General features: G+C 41.4%; 1 protein-coding gene across 4 annotated transcripts in view; it reads left to right on the top strand.

Moving 5' to 3' along the window:
- LOC117521461 (RNA-binding Raly-like protein) overlaps nucleotides 1–27,681 on the top strand; it is a 153,522-nt gene that overhangs the window by 119,876 nt on the left and 5,965 nt on the right. For all 4 annotated transcript variants that reach the window (XM_034182757.1, XM_034182758.1, XM_034182760.1 and 1 more), the window contains 5 exons: nucleotides 17,875–17,950; nucleotides 19,429–19,476; nucleotides 20,122–20,315; nucleotides 22,261–22,374; nucleotides 26,132–26,302. In XM_034182757.1, the coding sequence (XP_034038648.1) occupies nucleotides 17,875–17,950; nucleotides 19,429–19,476; nucleotides 20,122–20,315; nucleotides 22,261–22,374; nucleotides 26,132–26,302 (603 nt within the window). The remainder of the gene's footprint in view (nucleotides 1–17,874; nucleotides 17,951–19,428; nucleotides 19,477–20,121; nucleotides 20,316–22,260; nucleotides 22,375–26,131; nucleotides 26,303–27,681) is intronic.

Genomic DNA, 27,681 nt, shown 5'->3' with positions numbered 1-27,681 from the left:
CATATGACCTGTCAACATCATCAACAAAAACATCTGACCAATTCTGACTTGATAAATCCTCCCTTAAATTATCAATTGTTTCAGGTGTTACTTTTCTACTCATGAATTTGATATTGCTTCGATACTTACAACAACCCTCCAATGCAAAGACTGAGAAAACTGGCAAGTGATCACTGATGTCACTGACCAGTAGTCCCCCACTAAGATTACCGGATATAACGTTAGTTAAAATATTGTCAATGAGAGTTGTTGAGTCCATAGTTATTCTGCTAGGATGAATGATGGTTGGAAACAGCCCTAAACAGTACAAGGTGTTTATAAATGAGGTAATTTGTGGATGATTGTGAGGGTTTAAAAAATCTATATTGAAATCTCCACAGACAAATAAATGCTTATTTCTGTTGATTTTGTTGTACATTCCTAAGATAATGTCTTCAAAGGTGTCAATATTTGTCCCAGGAGCTCTGTAAATTTAACTAACAACTATGTTTTTGGAGTTTATAGATGTAATTTCTATGGTAACACATTCCATGATGTTGTCCACTGTAAATGACATGTTGTTAATGAGTTTACAGTTATAATCTGACCTTACAAACAATGCAACGCCTCCGCCCCTTCTCGTCTGCCTATTAACCAGGAACAATTCATAACCATCAAGATATACCAGATCTTTATTATCCTCATTTAACCATGTTTCTGAAATTGCAATAACTGAAAAAACGTTTTTTGGATGTTTTCAAACAATCATTAATAGTGGACAGATTACGAGAAAGACTTCTGCTGTTGAAATGTATAATTGAAAAATTTTCAACATTGATTTTATAATTTTTGAATTGTTCTTCTGTAAAATATTTGCACTGTCTCACAATATTCTCACTGAAAAAGGTATCAGGATCATTTTCAGATTCGAAGGGGTGGTTAGCAGAGTTATTATAATTAAATGTATCTAGACAGAGCTCCTGGGCAGAAATAAACGGATCATTATCCTTAGTCATTATGTCTCTCTTGTCTCCGGGTGTAGATGATGTGGATGAGTGGGTTGCTCCAGTCTTCATCATGGTGCTGTGATGTGTTTGAGTCCTCATACCTATTGTTCATATTTGTCCAGCTCCTCGATGTTCCTTATTGCCATGACTTTTGCTTGTTCTGGTGATCCGTTCAGTTTGATGAATATTTTACAGTTTGAAGTCCATGTGTGCTGGATTTTTCCGTTTCTTTAAGAAGCGTGCTTTCCTGGCGATGTCGGCATTCCGTTTGGTGAGATGTTCATTGATGAATACGTTTGTCCCTTTCAGTTTTCTTCCTTGTTTTAACAGTGCTGTTTTGTGTTTTCTGTTGATGAATCTCATGATGACGGTTCGTTTATCACCGTCATTTCTCCGGGGCAGAGGGTGGCACGCTTCAATGTTATTTAAATCCATTTCTATACCTTTAGATAGGAGGAAATCAGCAACCTGTTTTTCCACAGAGCTGACCTCCTGTTCACTGGGCTCCCCTCCGCTCTCATCTGTTACCGCCCGTGCGTAGGACCGTGGTTTGATGTGAAGACCTGTGATGATGATGTCGTTGATTCTGGTGTACTGCTCCAATTCAGCCACTCTATTTTCCAGCTGCACCAGATGCCGGTCTTTCTCGGCGTTCTGGAGCCGTAATGCCTTCACCTCCTCCACCAGATCCATGATTGATTTCTGTTGCTGCTTCACAACAGAAATCTCCTCTGATAGAAAGTCCAGAGATTTTTTAATATCGTCACCTTCCTCCGCTGTCAGAACCTTCTTAGGCCCCATGGTCGGCTTATGAGCAGCTTGTCGATCGCCGATGTTAACAGCCTGCGTTGTTTGTCACCGGGATGGATCTGCACTGCGCTGGTGCCGCGCGGCCTCGGTGTTTCCGCGCTGATGGATCCGCGGTGGCTGCACGAGGCCTCGGGGAAGCGGCACTCGTGACGCGCGGCTTTAATGACGCAGCGCGTGGCCTCAGTGAATTCACCACGTTGGGCGGGCCTCGGACGTTGTTGCTGTCCAGTCGCGGGGCTAAGTTGCCGGTTGAGGTGGTATTCCCACTGTCCGGGTTGGCAAACACTGGCGTGGCAGATGGCAACTACAAACACCACCTCTGAAAACTCAGGTACAAACTTTTTGCAGCTCGCTCTGACGACACGCAGCTCTGTAACTCGTCAAAGCAGCAACATAAGAGGTTTGCTCCCTGTGTGTAGGAAGAAACTGCGCACACTGCAACTTTTTCTGTTGCACCTCTCCAGTCACATATTCATCGTGGAATGGAGCAGAGAAAGATTTTCATACGAGAAAAGAGATCAACTCTAGGCTCTAAGTCTCCCATGTGCCTTATAGAAAACTGCCACCAAATCATTCTCTGTGCTGTGATGCTGTATGACTGGTGATGCAACAGACAAAAGTTGCACAATGCAGTTTCTCCAATCACAGCCACAATTCTTAAATGACAACTACATTTTTGTTAAACCTCTTGAATTGAAGCTGAAAGTTGACACTACAAGCAGATTTCGATTGCTGTATTTTAAAGTCCATTATGGTGGAGTGTAGAAGTAAAATTATAACATTTTTGTCACTGTCTAAATACTTGTGTACCCACAAGCTATGTCTAAGGATGATTTATTGCTTACACTTTTCTCTCCTGGTTGTTTGTTGTACTTAGCAGTGGCTGATGGAATTTGGCAGCTTCCGGGTGTTACATGCACCCGTGAAGCAGAATCCTGATGGAAAAAATCTGACATTGTGCCAAATGTTGTAGGTCACAGAACATTTATTACACAGGCAGGCCTGATGCAGTGGGTCAGCGAGTATGGTTTGTATGTCCTTGGTTCTGCTCAGGTCCTTTGTACTTCAAATCAGCATCAGAGGATGTTGCTATAAAATTTTAAATGCAGTTGGTGTATAGGAAAGTGTAAACCTGTAGGGTATACGGTGTGAATTTATTTTGGCTTCCAAAAAGGTGGGGGGGCTTGATGAAAAAACAAAAAACAAAACAAAAACAAAACAAAAAAACAAAACAACTGGGAACACTTTCCCTCATGGTATGGTGGTGACTTTCTGCTGCCGTGACCAACTCGTGACTGAAGGAGTTTTGGAGCAGACGTGTAGTTTCAGCATGTGGCAGCTGTTTGATGGTTTTCCAGCTGCTTGCTCAGATTAACCAGCATGCCGTGAGGTGGATGTGATGGATTGGCTCCTGGGGTTTCAAAGCATTGCGCATAAGAGCCACATCGTTACATCATAAGAAATTATACGAAAATGGAAAGGAGGAAAGTGTGTACCAGCTCAGGAAAGATGAAAGACTAAATGAGCTTTACCTCAGGCTACCTTCATTATGATTTATTGCAAACATCAACACATTCCAGTGTTGTGCTGTGCTGCGATGATGTCTACATTCTGTATTGTTTGTCTTTGTCTTTATGGCACAATGCTAATTGAATTCACCACGCTCCGAGGATTAGAGGATATCGTACTGAGTTGTTTTTAAAGTTTGAATTTCTGCACACACTCGGCAAGCATGTTGTTTCAATTGTGTTTAGAGGGCTTTTTTTTTTTTTTTCGCATGACAGGGATTCTCCGTGGCTTCACTGTATTTGAAGCTCAGATGGATCCAAATCCTGGAGTTTTTTTTAAAGATTCTTTACCATTAAGAGAGACCCATTTTTAATGTTGGCCAATATGTATGCAGAATATACAACATTGTCATCATGCTTCTATCTGTCTGTGCATCTGTGGACACACTTTTGTTACCTTCTTCTTCTTTCGGCTGCTCCCATTAGGGGTGATCACAGCAAATCAGTCCTTTCCATCTCACCCTGTCCTCTGTATCATCCTCTGTCATGTCAACCACCTGCATGTCCTCCCTCAACACATCCATAAACCTTCCTCTTTGACTTACCTCTTCTCCTGCCTGGTGGCTCCATCATCAGCATCCTTCTCCCTATATAGTGCATCCAGAAAGTATTCACAGTGCTTCACTTTTTCTACATTTTTTTTATGTTACAGACTTATTCCAAAATGGATGAAATTCATTTTTTCCTCAAAATTCTACACACAATACCCCATAATGACAATGTGAAAAAAGTTAGCTTTTTTAGATTGCAAATTTATTAAAAACATAATTAAGAAATCACATGTATATAACTATTCACAGCCTTTGACATGAAGCTCAAAATTGAGCTCAGGTGCCTCCTGTGTCCACTGATCATCCTTGAGATGTTTCTACAGCTTAATTGGAGTCCACCTGGGGTAAACTCAGTTGATTGGACATGATTTTGAAAGGCACATCCCTGTCTATATATAAGGTCCCACAGTTGACAGTGCATGTCAGAGCACAAACCAAACATGAAGTCAAAGGAATTGTCTGTAGACCTCAGAGACAAGATTGTCTTGAGGCACAAATCTGGGGGAAGGTAAAGAAACATTTCTGCTGCTTTGAAGGTCCCAATGAGCACAGTGACCTCCATCATCTGTAAATGGAACAAGTTCGGATCCACCAGGATTCTTCCCAGAGTTGGGCACCTGTCTAAACTGAGTGATCAGGGGAGTCAGGGAGGTGACCAAGAACCCAATGGTCACTCTGTCAGAGCTCCAACATTCCTCTGTGAGGTAGGAGAACCTTCCAGAAGGACAACCATCTCTGCAGACAGTTCAATCCTTGTTCCAAAGCACACAGCCAAGATATCAAAGGAGTGGCTTCAGGACAACTCTGTGAACATCCTTGAGTGGCCCAGCCAGCGCTCAGAGCTGAATCCCATTGACCCTCTCTGGAGAGATCTGAAAATGGCTGTGCACTGACGCTCCCCACCTAACCTGATGGAACTTGAGCGGTGCAACAAGCTTGTGGCATCATATTCAAGAAGTCTTGAGGCTGTAATTGCTGTCAAAGGTGCATCAACAAAGTATTGAGCAAAGGGTGTGAATACTTACGTACATGTGATAACCTTTCAAAAAACTAAAAAAAAAAAAACTTTTTCAGGTTATCATTATGGGGTGTTGTTAGTAGAATTTTGAGGGAATAATGAATTTACTCCATTTTGGAATAAGGCTGTAACATAAAATGTGGAAAAGGGGAAGCATTGTGAATACTTTCCAGATGCAGGGTATGCAGACAGGTGTGTGCCTTTTCAGATCATATCCAATCAACTGAATTTACCCCAGGTGGACTCCAGTTAAGCTGTAGAAACATCAAACATTAAATGTGTTCCTTGTCCACTGACGTCAGCTGACCCCACCTCATGTCACCTCCTGCTGCTGCAGGAGGTGACATGCGAAAACAGCGTAACATGCCGCTGACTGCCGCTGTGAACCTTCACAAAGCTGTCCCCGAACATGCCCTGTTTTCTTGCACAAATCCATCAAACTAAGAGCACATTTCAACTTCATGTTACCAGCGCACACTGATGACATCATCAGAGGTCAGATGTGTAAGAGACGAGAAAAACATAGTGAAAACTCTTTTTTTTTTTTTTGCTTTTTATGGTTTGTGGGGGTTACAAAATTCATTTATTTTAGGGTGGACATTTTAATAAAGAATAATTTAATTTCAGCTGGACTTTTAACCAACTTTCTTCATAAAGGGGGTGGGCTGATGCTTGGCCGGGGGGGGGGTCCAGCACATAGATACGGTCATTTTATATTCAAAATGCATGCTCACAGTGATAACACAGACATGATGAAATTTGTATGGATATGCTCATTAACTGTGTGGTAAATTGGGCTCAGGGGGAATTAGACAAATCTAGTAGCTCTTATTGACCTTTTTTCTTATGTTTGGGATGTGTATTCCTGTAATTAAAAGGAAATGTAACATCCCTGACTAAATGATCATCTGGTTCTGTCAGGCAGAAGTAGGTGTCATATCAATCAAGCTTTTGCAACATTACTAATTGGACTAGAAGCAAACATATTAGTTAAGAAACACAGGACATGAGTCTGAAAACCCCTGAATGCCGTTGTTGTAAATGTGGCATATTTATGAGTTTAAGCAGTTTCACATCATGATATCCTTAACGGACCACAGCGCAGCAGCTCTAATGAAAATAATTGTATTAGTTGCTCGTGAGGTTGGGGATGAGTTCTCAAATTTATGTAATGCATGTAAAGATTTCCCTTAAAAAGGGCAAAAGAGCAAATGAAATTCATTAAGGAGACTCGGTCTGATTGAGCAATTAATCCATGTGCCCCCTTTCAATCATGCAAAAGCTATTGAACCTTCATCATTCTCACGGTGAGGGCTGCCGCCGTTATTCTTTGTGGACCAGCGGAATCCGTTGCTCAGAAGCAGTTGACAGAGAGCCACAATTTGAATAGATGTTGGTCACAGGGGATAAGATGAGAGTTTGAACCCTTATGTGAATCAGAGCTCATACCACCCACCTCCTCACACAGTATTATACACACCCAGACTCTCACAAAGACCTGATTTTAACCCGTCACTCACTCTGCCCTGCTGGAGGACACAGGAATAATAACAAGATGAAGCTGCTTTTGCCCTTCAGCTGAGATTAGAGATTATTCACGTCTTCCCTGTCAGATTTATAAGGCAGGTAGAAAACAGCGTAGATCGAATCTGCCACTGCTGTCATGCAGAATGTCTCTTAGTCACACATTTGTATGCACACATGTGCCTGGTTGAGCTCTTAATCAAATTCTGCTCACTTGCTTTCCGAATACAGGCAGAAGCTGTGATGGAGATCGGTCGGTGCCAGAAGTATTTCTGTGCCTGGCAGAGGATTTACTTTGGGCATTAGTTCTGGGAATGATGGCGTTTCTCAGTTAGCACGCTCGTTAGCAAATATCCTATTACAGCAGTGTAATTGTGCAGAGACAACATTTTGACAACAGCTTTCTGATTAATCTCCTCTGCACACTTTCTAAATCACAGCTGAAGTAGAGTAACATGAAGGCATTAGTCGCTGTGTTAAATTTCTTTTAACATACTGTTAGAAAAGTCGAAACGGAAGGTGCCAACATCGTAATTTCTGTCAGAATCAAAAGGGCGACGCAGTCATTTAGCGCTAAGATCATCCCAGTGGACCAGTTGAAGTTTTCGTCTTATTGTGGATGCCTGGTTTTTGTCTGTAATGGCTCGTCCGCGTTTCTACAGACAAAGTTACAAAAGGCTGTGCAGTGCAAAGGGGTTTCCATCAGTCTAAAGTAGATATACACACCATAATAGATAATCAAGCCCAGCATCATTAATATGAATGGAACCACATTGAATCTGAGGACCCTGAGGTGCAGTTGATTGTGTTCCGTCCAGTGAGGAGGCGTAAAACTGTTATTGAACTCCACCACCACCACATCCTTATTGCCTGAGACAGTTAGTGAAAATGAGGTCTTGTAAAGCCATGACCACTTTCATCACACACACAGTCGAGGGAAGTGAGTGAAAATGTCGCGTGTCAGTTTGAGCCAAATGAAAGGAAGAGGCAACAACAAAACAGTATAGTGTCATGTCGTACCTGGATACATCATTTAAAACAACCAATTTAGAACTCTTAAGATACTTTGCTGGTGTTAGCTGCTGCAACAAGAAGCAGCATAATGCCGAAAAACGGTTAAATACTGTAAAAATCAATGAACCTCTTTATTATTTTTTAACAAGTAATCAAATTATTGTGTATTTTACCACATATCAGAAAATATTAATACAATAACATGCTTTTGGAGGGCAGTATGCATTTTCAGAGGCCCAACGTTCATGCCAGTCGCCCAAAATGACCGATATTCGCCCGAGTTAGCCAAGAGCTGTCATCTGTCATTTTGGGTGACTGGGCGTGGACGTCGGGCCTCTGAAAATGCATACCGCACAACAACTGCATGTTATTTGCATTATTATCACTTACTGAGAAACACAATACGTGGAATCACATTAACAATATTTAATGTCATTTCAAAACGTTCGACACCCAGCAAACGCATACAAAAAAGTTGGCTCACTTTAACTTTTGTCATGTTGGCTGGTACCGCGCTGCTCTCCAAATTCGTCAGTGCGTCCTAATCAAGCTGGCTGCTTTGGCTGCTGTTCATTGTCAGACTATCCATGATAAAATCATCCGGAATATCCATATTGGGACCAACACACACTTCTCGCCTTTTCATGTTATCGTCTGCGGACAGTTCTTGGGTTGCGCATGCAATGACATCATCACTTTATGCACAGCGGGTGGGTATCCCAATACCCAATCCCAATCCCAATACCTGCAGCAGCGGGCAGGTATAGACAGGTAGCGTAAATGTAAATCTATGCTACTGGCCCAGCAACGCCTCAGTAAGTGATAATAACTGAAAATACCATTCACGTTTTTCCAGAAGATCATCTAGTATCAGCATGAATTATGAAATGATGAAAATTAATTTAACCAAATGTTATGTGTCGGATGCGGTCGGAGCACCAACCCAGCGTTTGACAGGACCCAGCATAAAATAAGCAGAGCACGGTTCAAAAGATAACAGAATTTAATAAACATAATGACTGCAGTGATAAACAACCAAAAATGTCCGCGGTCTGGTGAGGTGAAAACACGGCGCGCTCTCAGCAGCGCAAACGGTCCGGAGCCACAGCAGTTTGGACCCAGGGACCCCGCCGACACCCCCCAGGTGGCCGCGACAAACCGAGTCTGTGAAGAAAGAAAACATGAGGCGAGTCCAACACTCTCCACCCAGAGAGACACAGCTCAAAAGGTGCACACAATCAGCAAACACTTCCTGGCTTAAATATATATCAGCTTCTCACCCTGCAGGCACGGAACAACTCAGTTCAAATCTCCACTGCAGCAGAAGCTGATTAGACAATTAGCATAACGTGACAGCTCAATAACACAAGGTGTGAGGGACACCAAATCCACTGTCATTACTTCATAAAAGTCACCAAAACCAAATTACCTCAGGAAGTGTGCTGAAGAGCGTGAGACCTCACCCAATCCTCCTTCACAGACTGTGGCGTCAAACCTGGAGCAGTCTCTGCGTCCGTAATGGTGAGATTGTTCTCCTGACGTCGATCTCACACGTCTGCTGACAAGGTCGAGTCTCTGGCAATCACACACTGTGCATTCAAGGTTTAAATGCAGCTATCTCTGATCAAGACAGAATACACCACAGCTGTGAGTCCTGATGACCTGCACGTGAAAACAAGCCTCAGGTGTTCAGGGTGAGGTCCTAATGCTCAGCCACTCAGTCCTGAATGCATACCACCTGGTGGGAGAAACAGAAAACAAAAACAAAGCCAGCCAAACACCCCAGCCCACAACACCAAACCAAATAATATCTATTTGAAAACCTATGCAAACTTTGTGAACAACACTTAAAGCTAGCTTATTGATGATTTTACATAATTTCATACCTTTTGAAACAGGTTGGCCCTATATTGATGATTTACAAGTATCGCGCACAGGCTAATAGCCCAAAGATCCTTGGGGGGTTGTCGCAAGGTTTTGTTTTTTTTAAGGTTGTCAAAATTAGAACTGCACGTTTGATATGGCATGGTGGCTTAGTGGTTAGCACTAATGCCTCACAGCAAGAAGGGCGTGGGATCGGTTCCTGCCCTTCCTGTGAGGAGTTTGCATGCTCTCCCCATGTCTGTGTGGGTTTCCTCCCACAATCAAAAAACATGCTTGTTAAGGGTCTGCTCCTTTCTCTGCCCTTGCTGCCTTGACCAAGGCAGCATCTCTACATCTGGGGTTGGTACCCGGGCGCTGGATTGTGGCTGCCCACTACTCCTAGTGGTTGGATTGTGCATAACTGTAATTAGGGTAGGATGACAGATGACAAATTTTGTTGTATACATACAATGACAATAAAAGCTATGCTATTATTTATTATTATTAGGTAAAGTTACATTACTCACTTACTTGATAATCAAGAGGAATAAAAAAATTCCTTTGGAAGAACCATAAACAAAAGGGAGAAAATACAACTGAAGTTATATACTATGTGTCAAAGACAGGAAAAAAGTGCAAGTATTTACACAGGTTTGGGAGAGCAGCTTTTCTTTGTTACAAATAACAAGGGCTCCAAGGAAAAACGGGTTGGGAACCATTGGTCTAAAGCTCATAGTGTAAGGGCACTTACACTAATCTGGCACAAAGTAAGGGCACAGGAAGCAAAGGGGTTTTATGTCATCTTTGAATTAGTCATGGGTGTATTTTGAGCATAACATGAACTAAACCAATCAGATTGTTGTATGTCATCTGTCAGGTCCATTTTACAGCCGCCAGCCTTTAAAATCCATGTGCACGTGAACCTTGCACATTGCTATTTAGATAGCGGACTCAGAAGTGAGAGGTTTTCTGGCAAAGAAACTGATCAGCATGCAAAGCATCAAAGTGTGCACCACATCATTTACAGGAACAGCAGCTGTAATTACGTCAGCCTGAAGTAACTTTTTATATTCTGTCTTAATGTGATGCTGCACACAGCTCACAGCATCAATCAAGACTTAAATGGCTATTGCTTAGCAACACCATCTCTATCACTTCCATCCTCAGCGTCAACTTTTTTTTATAGATACAGTACACGGACACTCTCACACACAAACAAGCCCACGTACAATTCTACACACATTGCTTTTGTTGTATATGATCCATATAATGACTGTAATTAATCAGTGACCCAGTGTGTCTGCCAGGCGTGTGAATACTGAGGGTGTTGCGAGGTGACAGGATTCGTATCAGAGTACTTTTAGTGCTCCAGCCCTTCTTTAATGATCATAGCAGGGGACCAGAGGAGCACTTACTTCACAATGGGAACTATTTCTCATGTCTTCCTGGAGTGTAATGATAATTACACAGCTTTCCCTGTGCACCTGAAAGCTGCCAATACATCCCCAGTCCATCAGTCCTGGAGGGAGAAGGGGACGAACAGAGAAACGGGATGTCTGACATGCCAAACGTAGCACAGTGGCAAATGGTTGATGTGCAGAGAGATGATGATGACGATCCAGCCACAGGTGAAGGTGTTGGGGTGACAGTTTGAGCTGCATAGTAATGAAAGCAGGCACTTTTCTAAACATTCTTTAACTATAAGATAGGTGCAATAACATTGTAGCTCTGTATTATTATTATTATTATTATTATTATTATTATTATTACCTTCTCTTGTTATGAACAGAAAAAAGAACAACACACACACACACACACAAAAGAGGCTGATGTGCTTTTGGTAAAATTACTTCAGCTCATGTCTTGACATTTGCAACTGTGTGATGCCAAAGGCAGTTGATGCAAAGTCGATGTCTTATCAGTGCAACTTTTGGAAGCTGTCATGGGTGACTCATCCGTTGCACAGGGATCTCTCCTGCACACTGTGTGCGTGTGTGTGTGTTTTTGGGAGGGGGGATGTTTGATACTTGTTTGTGTTTTGGTGTATGACCTTGAGCAACACTCAAGGCTGATTGAGCAGAGTTTGAGCAGAAGCTGGGACAACAGACAGACAACATGCAGCGATAGCATCTCAGTTTAGTGCATGCAGGCTCCTGGCAGGAGGGGCTGTCAGTCATCACAAGAGCCGTGAGATGCGTATGGATGAGTCACAGCCAAAAGGGGGATTGTAACGACAACATCAGCTCATGATATCGTATGGTGCAAGACTCACCGTACAGTGTGCAGGACATTTTCCTAGGCTTTGGACCACCTAGGCATGTACCCTTTAAAATGCGGTGAGTAGATAAATAGATATTTTCCAGTGTACATTGCAAATTTTACATATCATGGTCACAAGTCCACACAAACCTGCAGAAAGGATTTTGTATGAATGTAGCCCAAGAAGACACTTCTTCCTTCTCTCTCTGTCTCTTTCAATATGGGAGATTTTTAAAGTTAGAAGTAGCTTGAAATTAGTTTGTCAGTTTCTTTCATGTCCATCGTCTAGATGTGGTAATTATTTTTTCTTTTTTCTTTTTTTTTTCACAGATGCTGGTGTAAAACCGCCGATACTAAATTTTTTTACAGATTCTTTCTGAGGAGTAAAATGACCAGAAACAGTTTTTTTTAAAACAATTATTACTTTTATAAAACACACTTTTCTTTTTAGATTTGTTAAAAATTAAACTACTTGGCATTTAGAGATTGTTGTCAAGGGCATAATATTATTATTAATAATTCAGTGCTTGCTGTGAGTCAAGTGAGGCAACAAATGTTGTGGCTACTGACCTGAATCATTCACTGGATGCCAAGCTAAGAATAAAAATGCACAATAGATAATACAAAATGAAACAGTATGCCGACACGTTTTTAGTTTCGTAGACCATTTTTGTTGCGTCTTACACAACATTTTAACGCAGTTTCTGAAATAAAGTGCATTTTGTTGACTTTCAGTTTGACCATAGAATAGAGTAGAATAGAATAGTCTTTATTATCATTGTATGGCGGTGCAGCTGGTCTGCTCTGCATCCGCCTGATCCCGTCAGATCTCGGAAGCTAAGCAGCGCAGCATCTGGTTAGTACTTGGATGGGTGACCTCTTTGGAACACCAGTGGCTGTGTGTGTGTGTGTGTTTCTCCGGGTGAAACTGGAGTTGCGTAAAACTTGTGCCAATTACCAATGCAGATCTGGCTGTATCCGCTGTGGCGACCCCGTCCAGAGACGGGAGCAGCCGAAATAACAACACACGCATTGTCGTATGGGGGCGGGGCGGGGGAGGTTGACAACGAAATAGGGGGTGTTCCCGCAGAGCTACTGTACACCGCAAAAAAGAAAAACAAGACATATACACCACAAAAAATTGTTTAAATATGAGTATGAAACGTGCTACATTACTTATCTATCTATCTATCTATCTATCTGTATGGAGCAGTGCAAAAAGTAGTAAACATATATATGTGAATATAAACATATGAATAAAGTACAGTTTACAGTTTTTATTGATTGCTTTAACCTGTTTGAAGAAACTGGTAACCTCTCAGTCCTCATCATCACTCTCAGCAGAGAAAAAAACACCTCTTGCAAATGAGTTAACCCATTGTCATTGGTTTGACACAATCCCCCCACCCTTTTGCAAATCAGTTAACGCAGATGTCATTCAAGCAGTCAAAACGCCATTGCTTTAGCTGTGGTAACCAAACAGAAACCATATATTCCCATCTCTTAGAAACCTCTTGACCGGCATGAAATCACTGGAGCACCTGTTTAACACTGCTTCACACAACTTTTCAATTTGCAATCAGTCTGCAGGTTCAAAAGGTGCCACGTTGTGTGTTGTAACTTGCAAGCATGGATGGTCTAAGGCACATGAGAGTGAGAGGTAGAGGGCTCGGGGGAAGACGAGTCAGAGGAAGAGGAGTCCGTGTGCGAGGTGGGGGGTAGCTGGAAGGGCTCAAGTCACAGATGAAATTCGGGCAACTGTGATTGATCATGTGGTAAATCATGGTCTTTCACATAGAGAGGCTGGACAAAGAGTCCAACCTGTTCTCAATAGAAACACAGTTGCATCCATTGTCAGAGTTTTTCGTCTGGAGAACAGGTAATGTTGCTCATACAGTATATACAGATATATCTGTAGTGATATACAGTATGTCATGTAATTTTATTCCACGTCATGTATTCTTTATAGAATCGAAAGGCTACCGGTCGGTGGTGGTAGACGCAGACTTTTGAATGCTGAGCAGGAGGCAGCCATTGTGAACATGGTTCTGGCAAATAATGCCATTAGGCTGCGTGAAATCAGGGCAGCAGTGATTGCAGATCAGGGGGTATTTCAAAATGTAAATACTGTGAGTGAGACAACAATTGCCCGTGTCCTCAGTAGGAACAACATGGCTATGAAACAGCTCTACAGAGTTCCCTTCCAGAGGAACTCTGATGCTGTGAAGGAGGCCAGATGCCAATATGTGGAGGTAAGGACACATTACAGTACTATACTGTTGTGCCTTGGCATATCATGCAGTTACTGTCAACTGGAGTTACCTTTACTGTATGTAATTGTAATTTTGCTTTTTCTTTTCTTCAGCGTATCATGGAGCTTGAAGCTGAGGGGGCACATCATATTTTCATCTATGTCGATGAAGCCGGCTTCAACCTCTGTAAAGTGAGGCGTCGTGGGAGGAACCTCATTGGGCATAGGGCCACTATTACAGTTCCAGGGCAGAGGGGCGCCAACATTACTATGTGTGCTGCTATTTCTAATGATGGCGTCCTCAGCCATATTCCAGCTGTTGGCCCCTACAATAGTGAGCGCCTCATTGCATTCTTCGACACCCTGCATGACAGGCTCATCCCACCTCAGGAAAGAGGGCTGTTGAGGCCTGGCGTGCCACTGTTTGTAATCATCTGGGACAATGTGGCATTCCACCACTCTCGTGTGGTGAATGAGTGGTTTGTGGGGCACCAGAGGATGATGATGCAATTCCTTCCTCCATACTCTCCATTTTTAAATCCTATAGAGGAATTCTTCAGTCCATGGAGATGGAAGGTATACGACCACCGCCCCTATGAGCAGATGCCCTTGCTCGATCCAATGACCGCTGCTGCCCAAGACATAGATGCAGAGGCATGCCAAAGATGGATAAGGCATGCTAGAAGATTCTTCCCTAGGTGCATCGCAAGGGAAAATATTGAGTGTGATGTAGATGAGGCCATGTGGCCTATTCATCAAGAGAGAATAGACTAGTAGAGATTTTTTTTCTTTATTGTACAGAATTATTATTTTTATTTTCCTAATGTCTTACACAGTGACGGATTTTATTTTTTCTTTCATATTCTATATGTGGTTTCTGTTGGGATATTTCATTTGTTAGCCACGGTCTAAATAAGAAAAACAAGAATGAATACTGCAATCAATAAATTTTTCATCACAGCATATCTGGATGACTTTTTTTGCAAGAAGGCAAATTTGACTACAAATGGCACTGACATGTAAGCTGCTCAGTCATTACTGTAGCTCAGTCATTAGGTACAATGACCAGTAATGCAGCACTGATTCACATTGAGTGCTGCATTTTGTATTTTGATGCCCCTTGTCTAATGACTGATTGGAAGCGCTTATGCACTTGTGTGCAAGTTGTGTTGTTTGAGGGCAAAATTTGCTTTTGGTCCATAATTTAAATGTTTTAGCAGAGTTAGAGCCTTTTGCAAGCAAAATGTGTCATTTTGACCATTGGTGCCACTGTTTAGGCCTCTGCGTTAACTGTTTTGAGAAATGTGGATTTTGAGTCGATTACTGTGTCAAACCAATCAATAAAAACTGTAAAAAGTGGCTGTAATCATTTAGGGCAGTGGTTGGTTGGCGTTAGCATTAATTAATTAATTATGCATTTTCCTTTTTAATTGGTTGTAATGAGAATACGATGATAATGATCTTGCATTCAAATATATCTTTGCCCTTGTTGTTTGGAAGCCAGTATCAGTTTTTACAAGAATATGTTTTCCCATTTTGACTCATATTGCAAAACTGTGTGTGTGGCAAATATGAAATGACATGATTTTAAAACCCTATATTTGTCAAACCAAAACTTTAAAATGACTTGCTTTGCACAGATAATCATGGACAGTTAACACACAACAAAACGTTTTTCAGATATGATTTCATGCCAGCCCTAAATCTGAATCTGCTGAGTTTTATCACAAAGATTTCCCGTTGTGTTAAAGAATGTCAGAATACTTTCACACATCAGATCACTTGTATCAAAATCAAAAGGCACAGAGTGGGAGAGAGTGAAGTCTGTCTGATGTGTCGGCCTCTGTGGAGTAATTTAGGTGAATATGCGCTCAAAGCTTTTGTTCGCCAAGTTCCTCTTCTAATCTCGCCTCAGTCTCTTTCTCGACTAAGATGAAAATCTTCTAATTAGTGGTGTCTCTTTTCTCCCTAAGTTGGTGAAACTTGTTAAATTTGTGGTAGTTAAATGAAAACCTTATGAATTCACTTGAGTTTGTTGCTTCTTACCTTAAGTCATGGGTTACAACACCGCTTTCTTTTCTGTTTATGTTGTAAATATATGAATAGTGGCCAAGTTGGCCAATGATGGCCAAGTCAGAAGTATGTATTATCAGAATATTTGTATGATGAAGTGTGTATCCATTCAAACAATTTTAGAGACAAATGTAAAATATCAGCAAGTTAAAATTAAACTACTTTTAAAAGTTTAACGATGTTTCAACAAAACAGTGCAAATGGCTTATTTATTGATGTTTTATCAATCAATCAATTTCAATCAATTTTATTTATATAGCGCCAAATCACAACAAACAGTTGCCCCAAGGCGCTTTATATTGTAAGGCAAGGCCATACAATAATTACGTAAAAACCCCAACGGTCAAAACAACCCCCTGTGAGCAAGCACTTGGCGACAGCGGGAAGGAAAAAGTCCCTTTTAACAGGAAGAAACCTCCAGCAGAACCAGGCTCAGGGAGGGGCAGTCTTCTGCTGGGACTGGTTGGGGCTGAGGGAGAGAACCAGGAAAAAGACATGCTGTGGAGGGGAGCAGAGATCAATCACTAATGATTAAATGCAGAGTGGTGCATACAGAGCAAAAAGAGAAAGAAACACTCAGTGCATCATGGGAACCCCCCAGCAGTCTAAGTCTATACCAGCATAACTAAGGGATGGTTCAGGGTCACCTGATCCAGCCCTAACTATAAGCTTTAGCAAAAAGGAAAGTTTTAAGCCTAATCTTAAAAGTAGAGAGGGTGTCTGTCTCCCTGATCCGAATTGGGAGCTGGTTCCACAGGAGAGGAGCCTGAAAGCTGAAGGCTCTGCCTCCCATTCTACTCTTACAAACCCTAGGAACTACAAGTAAGCCTGCAGTCTGAGAGCGAAGCGCTCTATTGGGGTGATATGGTACTATGAGCTCCCTAAGATAAGATGGGACGTGATTATTCAAAACCTTATAAGTAAGAAGAAGAATTTTAAATTCTATTCTAGAATTAACAGGAAGCCAATGAAGAGAGGCCAATATGGGTGAGATATGCTCTCTCCTTTTGTTTGCTGACATATATTCTAAATTTTTTCTGTTTATTCTCATATTTTATCATGTATTTTTCCTGTTAGTTTTATTTTTGGAGAGTTTCACACTAGATTTCTTAGGAAGAGTTTTATAACAGCAGTTTTAAAGCAAGCAGGAGCCGCTCCATTGGTGAGCAGTAAGTTAATAATATTTAGTCTGAAGGGCTTGAACATTAGCTAACGCTTGTTAAAACGGATCAAGGAAACAAGTAGTACATTTAGCACCCTTCACGATCTTAGACATGCAGATTCAAAACATTCTCATACCCATATCTTCACATATTGACACAAAACCCATGTAGTGACCAAGCGTTAATATGTGATGAGTTGGGTGCCCCTTCACGTCACTTAGTGGTGTGCAAGGCAACGCCAACCCTAACCCAAACATAGATAAATGTTCACTGCTGTGTCAAGGGATGATGCAGGAGTCCAGCAGATAGTTTTTATGTTATCAGAAAGTAATTAGGCTACTGTATGTTAACCTGTTACCCTGTGTGTCACTAAATGACACGAAGAAGATAGACATCTTATGTTCAAGATAAGGGGTATTAACCGATCTTAAAGGATCTATCAAAGCCAGAAATCATTTCAAGTTAGAGATCCTATTGGATTATACCAAAGGGCCTTTTGCTTTCATGCCATTCAACTACAGGATGTGGAGAGAAACACCACTCTGTGGGGCTGGTGGCAGGATTTGAACTTCACTCACTCCCAAAGGTGTTAGAGTTTATTCATAAATGTTTCCTCTTCATAGTTAACTGAGGAGGGTCTTTATAGACACTCTAGTCACTTTAATAGTCACACTAGTTTAAAGCCGCATCAGGGTACCGGCTGGTGTGGTGCTAAAGTGTCCTGTCCACAGGGATGCAGTAACAGCAATAAAATCCAACCTCTTGTGTTACATAAATGCCATTTTATTTTGCAGATATCAACATGGCAGGAGAGCCGAAACCTTATAGACCTAAAATGGGCTCCAAGAGGCCGCTCTCAACCATCTACAGGTCAGCGTGTTCTTTGGTTGGTCTGATTGCTTTGCTGACCTACATTTGTTGCTGTGTACACTGTAATTATATATATATATATATATATATATATATATATATATATGTGTGTGTATATAATCCTTTGTTTTTAAGGGTAAAAATCTGGCAGCTGTGGGTGCTAGAATATGTATGTAATAAAATATGTAAATACCTTTACATCTGTAAATTTGATTTGAATTGAGTCAGTGAGTCTCATCGCTCACTGACGGGTTGCTCAGGCTGCCATCTTTGAAGAGGACTTGTAAGTAGCAGGAATGTTTGGGGAGTTGGGAGTGTTGTCTGTGTCCTTGATGATGATGTTCTTCTTTAATCTGAGCTTCAGTTCATGTTGGTGTAGATTTTATTCCTACAGCAGCTTTTCCTCCTTTGAAATCAGGATCAAAAACTCTCAGGGGCACAGACGTGTTGACGTCATCTCAGAGCCGACGCCTGACCTATGAACAGTCTACCCAAAAATAGCATTTTTTTGTTACTAAATTAACATTATCATACTGTTATACTATACTAACTATTTATTGAAGAATTTAAATGCAGTTCTATACTTTGAGTCCCTTTTGATGACATTTGTTTCAATGCTCCGATTTTTCTCAGGCCCACCACAGGAGGTTTGGCATTTTGATCTGTTTTTTATTACACAACGACAGCTATATAATATGAATGGGCCTTGGGAAGCCTTGAACCTGGGATATTTTACTTTGAAGACAATCATCCATACTGCTTGTGCCACTGTGCTGTCATACAGTAAGATGTACTCTGAAAATATAATGAATTGTATGTCATATTGTCAAGTTAACATATTTTTATGTGTAGCATTCTGTAGTTCATTACATTTTCAGACTAGTTCACACCATATGACAAAATGGAGGTGCAAACAGTCAGTGTGCTTCCTTCCCAAGCAGAAAAGCCCAGGTTCAAGGCTACCCATACCCGTTTCAACTTTTATTTGCAAATTACAATGGTTTTACAATGTAACATTTACAGTATTTTCTTAAAAGGTATTTACATATTTTTAATGATTTTTTTTTTCACAGAATTATTCTGCTAACCACAGCTGTCAGTTTTTTCCTGTAAAAACAACGGAACTTTCAGATTTTTTTTTTTAACAGTGTAGTTACTATCTGGGGTTGGTAATGCCCTACATGACGACATATTACATGTTGAGAAGACATTTCTTCTGTTGCTTATTGTTAACATCAACCAAACGCACAAAATGCTAAACACTGACAAAAGTAAATTAAAAAAATAAATCATATTATTTGCTAGACCTTTTAAGATGCGCAGAGTAGGTCTAGCGGCAATGAATATATTGTAAGTGCAGGATGCTCGTCTCACTAAATCCTGCATGTTTTGCCGTTTGTCTTCTGGCAGGATTATGTTTCTTCCCTATCTACCAACACAAAAAAAACATATATGTATGCTTTCTTTTATCTTCACAGTGGCTATGAATTTGATTATGACTACTACAGAGACGATTTCTACAGCCGGTATGTCCCCTTTCCTGATAATTTTGCCTGTACACCTTCTCGTCTTCCTGTTTGTATTTCGACTCTGTGGATAAAGATAAGCTTTGAGCAGAACAGCTACATTTCCTTCTGTGACAAAATGGCTACATTATCTTAGGCGCAATGCATGTCATATTGGGGAGGATTTCATTCCCCTCTGCTTTACTAATGATGCTTTTATCTGCATAGGCAAGTACTGAATGTCAGATAGTCCCCTGGCTGGTCATTTTCACCGGCAAGGCAGATAATGTATCTTCCATGACATTTTCATTGGTTTGTTTTCTCTCCCTGATTTGCAATATTCCTGAGAATTGAATGCTTGAGCTTTGACTCATTATTATTATTTGGGCTGTTTGAAATCTTGCAGGTAACAGGGAACAGAATTGATTGATTTGCCTTCAATATGATCCTTCAGTGATCTTTCACAGCCAATTAGGTGCTTTGTAAGTGCGTCTTGCAGCTTGAAATGCAATAATTAAGGAGCGTAGTAGAAACCTCGCCAACATCATGGTGTGCTTTGCTGTTTATTTCCTCTACCACTTAAAAATGTGTCTTCCTGTTCCTCTGCTGTACCTTGCGAAATTATTTTTACAATTGCTGCACAGTTATTTTGTCATGTGTCTTCAGACTCTTTGAGTACCACGGTCGTGTTGTGCCCCCGACCCGAGCTGTGATCCCAATCAAACGTTCGCGGCTTGTAGTTCCATCCACTCGCAGAGCCAAGTCCTCTTTTCCAGTCAGGGCTTGTTCTTCCTCTTCTTCCTCCTCTTCTTCCTCTTCCCGAGTGTTCAATGTTGGCTCTTCCATCACGGGCCCTAAACGTATGTTTTTTCCTTACTCTTTACCCCTTTTTTCCCTACTTATTCTGTCCTTCCTCTTCTGTTTTATTGATAATGATTTGACTTTTTACACAGCTTGATACGATTCTTTATCGAGTCGCTTATCAATACCTCTTGTGAATTTTCTGTGTACTAAAAGTAGGCTTTACAGGTCAAGATCACTGGATCTTTGATCTTTGGACATAAATAGAAATAAACTAAATCTGTAGTTTTTGTCAAAAGCATTTCCTTTCACACATTAATGGCACAAATTTAACTCCATACCTCTGAGCTGAGCTCAGCCGGCTGCGCTACACGTCAGCATCAGTATAGTTCTTAAAGAACGCAGGACGTCTCATTTTGGGAGGAAAAAAAAACCCGTTTTGGTCTATTGTAGTTTTGTCTGTATTACAACGTTTGGAAAGAGGTGTCATTTGATTTAAAATGGTGATTCACTTTGAAGTTATTAATTCCGGACAGAATCTAACTTGACTGGGCAGAGAGCTGCGCAACAAGACAAGAGTCCCAGTTAGTGACTTTAATCCGCACAAAGGTTACTCAGGATTGACATCTTTAAATGGCTTTGAGAGAGGTTAAGAAGCAGACTTGCCGCTTCTGGAAAGCAGCGAAGCAGTAAACAATGAAGCAGTGGGTCGGGGCACTGCTTCGTTGGTTGAAGCTTCAAAGAGGTGCCATTACAGAAGTAGTTGATTACAGACCCACTACAGGGTCTGCAATCAACGTAGAGAAATGATCATTTTCCCGACAAACACCCTCAAAAACAGGGTCTGTTTTGAAGAACCGATAAGGGAATTGTTAAGCAAAAAGGCTGTTGATGTCGGTGAATCGAATAATTTCTTGACAATTCTCAAAAAGAACCGGTTCTCGATACCCATCCCTAGTCTGATAACTTTTCTTCTAATTTGGCAAGGGCATAATATGGGCATTGGCATTGTTCTCGTCGAAAATAGCCATTTTGAGCACTTAAAGGCAGTTTCCTCAAAAACTGTGATAACTTTTTTTTCTAATTTGTCAAGGGTGTAATATGGGTCGTTGACATATTTCATGTCGCAAGGTTATAGTCAGAGATTCATTTGTTTCGAAATGGTGGGCATTTTATGTCAAAAAACAGCCCATTTGGACATTTGGACCTAATTTTCTCCAAAACTGTTAGATAACTTTTCTTTTAATTTAACAAGGGCACAATAGTGGTCATTAACATTATTCCTATCCCAACATTATTCATTCATTTGTTTTGGAAATGCCCATTTTGCCTTGGCCATTAATTGAACTACTAACCCGCAGGGCCCTTGGCACTGTAGTTATTTTTTGGCACTTTATATCCTTAATATTTTGGTATTAAAAAATAGTTAATAATTAAATAAATGCTTTTTGTGACAAAATATCATTGGGCTAGTCTCCAGTCCATCGGTACCTTTAATTAGAGTAAGTGGGTATAGAAAATGAATGAATGAATGTTGAAAGCTATTGATAGAATTTATAGTTTGCTGCTAAATTAACCAAAACATAATTGACCAATTAGACAATATTCAATAAATTAATGAATCATTGAATTATTTGATTAATAACAAAAATGAATTGATTCATTGATTGCAAAAATAATCTGTTGCAGCCCTACTCTGACAGATACTCATCAGTGTGTTTGCCATCATTCTTCTACAAGAAGATGTGACATATCAGAAAATTTGACTTCCTCCCTGTCCTTCCTGTGTCCTTTAATTAACTGAACCTCAGCCACATTTATTAGGATGAACATAGACGTTGAGACATGTTGGACTACTGCAGTTGCTCTTCTCATTTTACACACACACATATATATATATATATATATATATATATATATATATATATATATATATATATATATATATATATATATATATATAACACTAATTATGCTTTTAACATCATTATTGTATGCCCACAGTGAAGACAGACCAGCTCCTAACAATCAAGAAGGAGCTATCACAGATCAAGAATAAGGTCGATTCGCTGCTCGGAAGGCTGGAGAAAATTGAGAGGCAACATCGTTCTGATGCTGGTAAGATACAAAATGACGGCAGAGCATATATAGACGGATAAAACAGAGAGCAATGTTTCTGTGTAGGCTCTCAGTTGTCCAGGTGGTTTCCATAGTAGAGAAGCTTGAATCTTCGACTGGACTGGGTTGCTTGACGTGAGGACGTTTCGCTTCAAATCGCAGAAGCTTCCTCAGCTAAAATTCTTGCTCTGGTAGTCTGACTTCTGTCTTGACTCTTGTAGAGAAGAATAAAACAGAAGCCAACAAAAGCTGGAGTTTTTAACCTAACCAGACCCCTCCTACCGAGAGGCCGACTGCTACAGGCTAGTGACTAAACAATAGCTCTAATTAGCACCTATTGTGCTCTAGTTAGCACCCTCCTAATGACAGGGCAGCTGTCCCTCCTAATGATGGGACGGAAGCCTCTCCTGGTGGCTCCCTTGATGACTCTCCTGATGATGTGAATGACTCATTACCATGAACAAAAGACTGAAACTGCTTTGACCTGAGTACCCCATTGTAAACAGGGGACAAAGCGTGTCTGAGACCCCCTCCCCGGTTAAGGCTGGGTTTCAACTGTTTTACAAAGAATGCTTCCTTGTCCCCTCTCTCAAACCATTTCTTCTCTCTGGCTAAGATTTTAACTTCCTTGTCCTCAAATGTGTGGTTAGTGTCTTTCAGGTGGAGATGAACTGCAGACTGAGGTCCACTGGCGCCCTCTCTGCGGTGCTGGTATAGCCTTTTGTGTAAAGGTTGCTTAGTCTCACCTATGTAGTGTTCATTACAGTTTTCCTGACATCTGATAGAATACACTACATTGCTCTGTTTGTAACTAGGGATCCTGTCCTTAGGGTGAACTAATTTCTGTCTCAAGGTGTTAACCGGTTTAAAGTAAACTGGGATTTTGTGCTGTCTGAAGTCTGTAGTTTTTCCCCTACTCCTGCTAAATAAGGGAGAGACACTCCTCTTCTTCTTGTCTCCGTCTCCTGTCTATCTGGTCTCTTTGTTTTCTGGGACTTCACAAAAGGCTATACCAGCACCGCAGAGAGGGCGCCAGTGGACCTCAGTCTGCAGTTCATCTCCACCTGAAAGACACTAACCACACGTTTGAGGACAAGGAAGTTAAAATCTTAGCCAGAGAGAAGAAATGGTTTGAGAGAAGGGTCAAGGAAGCATTCTTTGTAAAACAGTTGAAACCCAGCCTTAACCAGGGAGGGGGTCTCAGACACGCTTTGTCCCCTGTTTACAATGGGGTACTCAGGTCAAAGCAGTTTCAGTCTTTTGTTCATGGTAATGAGCCATTCACGTCATCAGGAGAGTCGTCAAGGGAGCCACCAGGAGAGGCTTCTGTCCCATCATTAGGAGGGACAGCTGCCCTGTCATTAGGAGGGTGCTAACTAGAGCACAATAGGTGCTAATTAGAGCAATTGTTTAGTCACTAGCCTGTAGCAGTCGGCCTCTCGGTAGGAGGGGTCTGGTTAGGTTAAAAACTCCAGCTTTTGTTGGCTTCTGTTTTATTCTTCTCTACAAGAGTCAAGACAGAAGTCAGACTACCAGAGCAAGAATTTTAGCTGAGGAAGCTTCTGCGATTTGAAGCAAAACGTCCTCACCTCAAGCAACCTAGTCCAGTCGAAGATTCAAGCTTCTCTACTATCAAAACAGAGAGCATGTGATTGGTATTGAAATGAACAGTTTAAAGTGAGGGAAATGGAAATGATTAAAGCTCAAATGGTATACAAATAATGAATGTTTATGAATTCAATGGTACGAATATTTAATTCAGTGAAAGCTGGAACATACCATTCAACGAGGCTTTGAATGGTATGTTCCAGCTTTCACGTCATGAAGTATTCGTACCATTGAAAGAATGTATAAACATTCATTATTTGTTTCATATAATGGCTAAAATAGATCCTTGTCATTTGATATTTTATTAATTCATAAACAACAGAAAAGGGTGTTATGTTTTGGTGTTCCACTGCTGCTAAAATCCAACACAAACTTTAAATAAGAGTCCAAATTATGACGTGTAGTCCGGTGATGCTGTGCACTGACTTCATACTTCAAAAAAAAAAAGACTTCATGTAGTTCCTCAGTCAGCGAAAAATCATGTCAGCTTTTCAGATTTACAAACTCCGCCATGTTTGTTTTAAGTTTAGCACCGTCCCGCTTGTGTGAGCATGCCACTTGTGTGCACTTATACTTCCAAAAAAACAGACTGTGTACTTCCGCTGTGCAGTGAAAAAAATCACACCAGAAATTAGTCCAGCTTTTCATTCTAACTTCCTCCTAACAGCTCTTCATGCCTCCACATGGCTTAAGCCCCATTTACACATAGACGGTAAACTCTCCCGGAAGTGTCCCGGCAGAGATTTTGCCCCCTCCGGGCCGTTTTAGGGATCAAACGCCGTAGTTAACGCCGGCGCACGAGGGCGTAGTTTGGTTCCGGCTTCACCGGGAATCGTCTAAAAAATTATTCAACATGTCGAATAATTCCGGGAGCGCTCCCAGAGAAGTGGCCTGATGACAGAGACAACGCGAACAACGGCGTTTGATACTTTTTAATCGCCGTGTCATCCCACCCCTTCCTGTAGTGCCGCAGTTTACACCGCCGTAATTGGCGGCCGGCGTTGTATCCCTAAACAATGGCGTGTAAAACGGCGATAGAGCCAACATCGGCGTCCTCAAAGGCATTTTAACCGGCGACAGAGGCAGACAAAACGGCGGCGCTAGCGGACAGTACGCTGTTCTAAACGCCACCTCCCGGTTAACGGTGTTCCAAACGGCCAATAGGCGGCGATTAGTATAAAAATGCTAGCGCGCTGCATGCAGGTCTCTCACTCGCGGCCAGCTCCAGATATTTTTGCAGAGAAGCTCCAGTATGCCTCCTAAAATAAAATTGGCAGTGGCAAGGACTTACCAAGAGGTCTGGTTCAGAAGCAGAGGGTAGCCCTGTGGTGGAGACGGAGCAACACGTTGAGGAGGGGAAAAGGAGAGAAAAGAAAACGCTGAGAGATGAGCTCCCTCCCCCTGCAGTGACAGCTGCTTCAGCCTATTACTCTGGGGGCGGTGCCTATATGCAAAAGTTCCTGGAGTAACGCAGGATTTGCCTGGATAAATCCAGCGGTACACAGGGCATTATCGGCGGCAGCAGAACACCGCCGTTCTCACGCGCATCTTAACCTGCGATTGTAAAGGATAGAACTGGGTATTAACCCAGTTCTATCCCGCACACGTTGCCTGACGTGTGCGGGATGCTACGCCATCAAAACTCCGCTTTATTCGGCGGATTTAGCGGCGTTTTATCCGCGTATTTGTGGCTAGTACGGCGCTCAAAACGCCGGCGAAATGCTCCGCCCCTTTCCACCGCAAAAACAGCCGGAACTACCGCGAACTTCGGTGTACGTACTACCCGCCGACAAAACCGTCTATGTGTAACCTGGGCTTTACAGTGCAGTGGATTTGTTGTGTGTGCGTGTGTGTGCGCACGCGTGTGTGTGTGTGTGTGCACAGAGTGCAGTGGTACCAAATGTATGGAACTAAATTTACACACTAAATGGAACCAAATTGCACTCTAAATGCAATGCAACACAAATGGGACGAATAATCCATGTCATGTGACATACAAAGCACCAATCAAATGACAAGGATCCACAAAGCCGTTATATAAATAGTTCCATTAGTAAAATTAACATTAGGTTTATAAACACGTTCTTGGGACAGTCATCGTGCACAGATGCTTTTCTGCCAATGTCTTTCACTCGCTCTCTCTCACCAGAAATGCAGAGGAAACAAGAGGAAGTGTGTGAGTGTCTCCATGGTGACATGGCAGACCACTCTGGAAGAGAGGAAGCGGAGCGGACGGTCGAGGTGGAGGCGGGGGAGATGACGGACGGCGGAGAAGACGACTTTGAATATGAAGGTACCAGCGACATGGTGAGCAGGCCAAGTGGGTGTGTGTACAGTCCTGTCAAGGCTGAGCGGGGTATCCAGGGTCCTCCAAACCTGGAATAGATCCTACAATAACACATTCAGCGTGATTATTCCGTGTGTGTGTGTGTGTGTGTGTGTGTGTGTGTGTGTGTGTGTGTGTGTGTGTGTGTGTATGTGTATATACACTGCACATTTTACAAAGTTAATGTCATAATCCCAGGTGTTAAAGGATAAACTGTAGCTGAATTTGACAAGACTTGTTCCTCGTTTCAGTAGTCTTGTGCAAATTCCTTGTAATCATCGAGTGTGGTATTCTTTTACATATCATCAAAGCTTCATACACTTTAGATAGCTTGTGCATATTTACTATGACCAACCAATGTTATTTCCTTTCATTATTGATCATGATTGAAGGTTGTATTTTACTAATACGTACAGTATTATGCAAAGGTTTTAGGCACCGCAGAGTTAATAAAAGTAGCATTTGAAGGCCCTTCCTCCACCCCTTTTTTTATTGGTATGCCAACACAAAATCTATTCTAACAAAAGTGAATTCTTGAGTTATATTTCCTTTTTTGTTCCATAATAATAGTAATTCATATAATAAAAGGGAAGTGGCCTCTGTGTGTTTGTGTATCCAGAGCATCAGTTGAAATCCAGAAAGAGCTGACTTTCATCCTTTGGCATTCTTATTGTATTTTTTTCATGTGGATTCACGTCGTGAAAAGAGCAAGATGATCGGACCAATACGCACTTCCACAATAAGAGTCTGTATTTCAAAATAAAAACCAGTGAGGCTGCTACAGACCTGACAGAATTAATCAGTGTGTCCATCCTGTAACATCACAGACAGCAGATTCAAATCTGGACATTTTCTGTATGCATGTGACCCCAAACCCAGAATTAACATGTTCACATGCCAGACAAAACAACAGAATTGTGTCACAACAGTCTCACACAGGCCAAAAAGGGGGTGGGGGGTAAATTTGAACTAATGTGAACACTATCACAGTGCAATTATAAAACTTTAGTTATTCATAACTTCTTTACATGGAATATTGTCCTGGTTAAGCAACTTTAAAAAAGCTTATTGATGACAAAAATTCATTTTAGAAAATTTAACAAACCTTCAATAAAGACTTTAATAAAAGCCAAGAAATTTTTCTATGTCAATACTTAAAAAATGGAACATAGCTGTGTTTTTCCCCAAAAGTCAGCTGTCTTCCGTATATAGTACAAACAACCACATCTAGAACCTTTGGTTCCCCACGAGTCAACGTCATGGTAATCATGATAATTTCTTTGTAAGTGTACTAGCGAGTAGAATACCACTCAAAATCACGTAAAATTCTAATGATTGTAAACCACAGTTACTCAATACTCAGACTTTAAGTT

The sequence above is a fragment of the Thalassophryne amazonica genome, chromosome 12, assembly GCF_902500255.1.
Source record: "Thalassophryne amazonica chromosome 12, fThaAma1.1, whole genome shotgun sequence".
NCBI classification, from domain to species: Eukaryota; Metazoa; Chordata; class Actinopteri; order Batrachoidiformes; family Batrachoididae; genus Thalassophryne; species Thalassophryne amazonica.
Note: the sequence above shows the minus strand (reverse complement) of the source record. Positions and strands in the feature narration are given on the sequence as shown.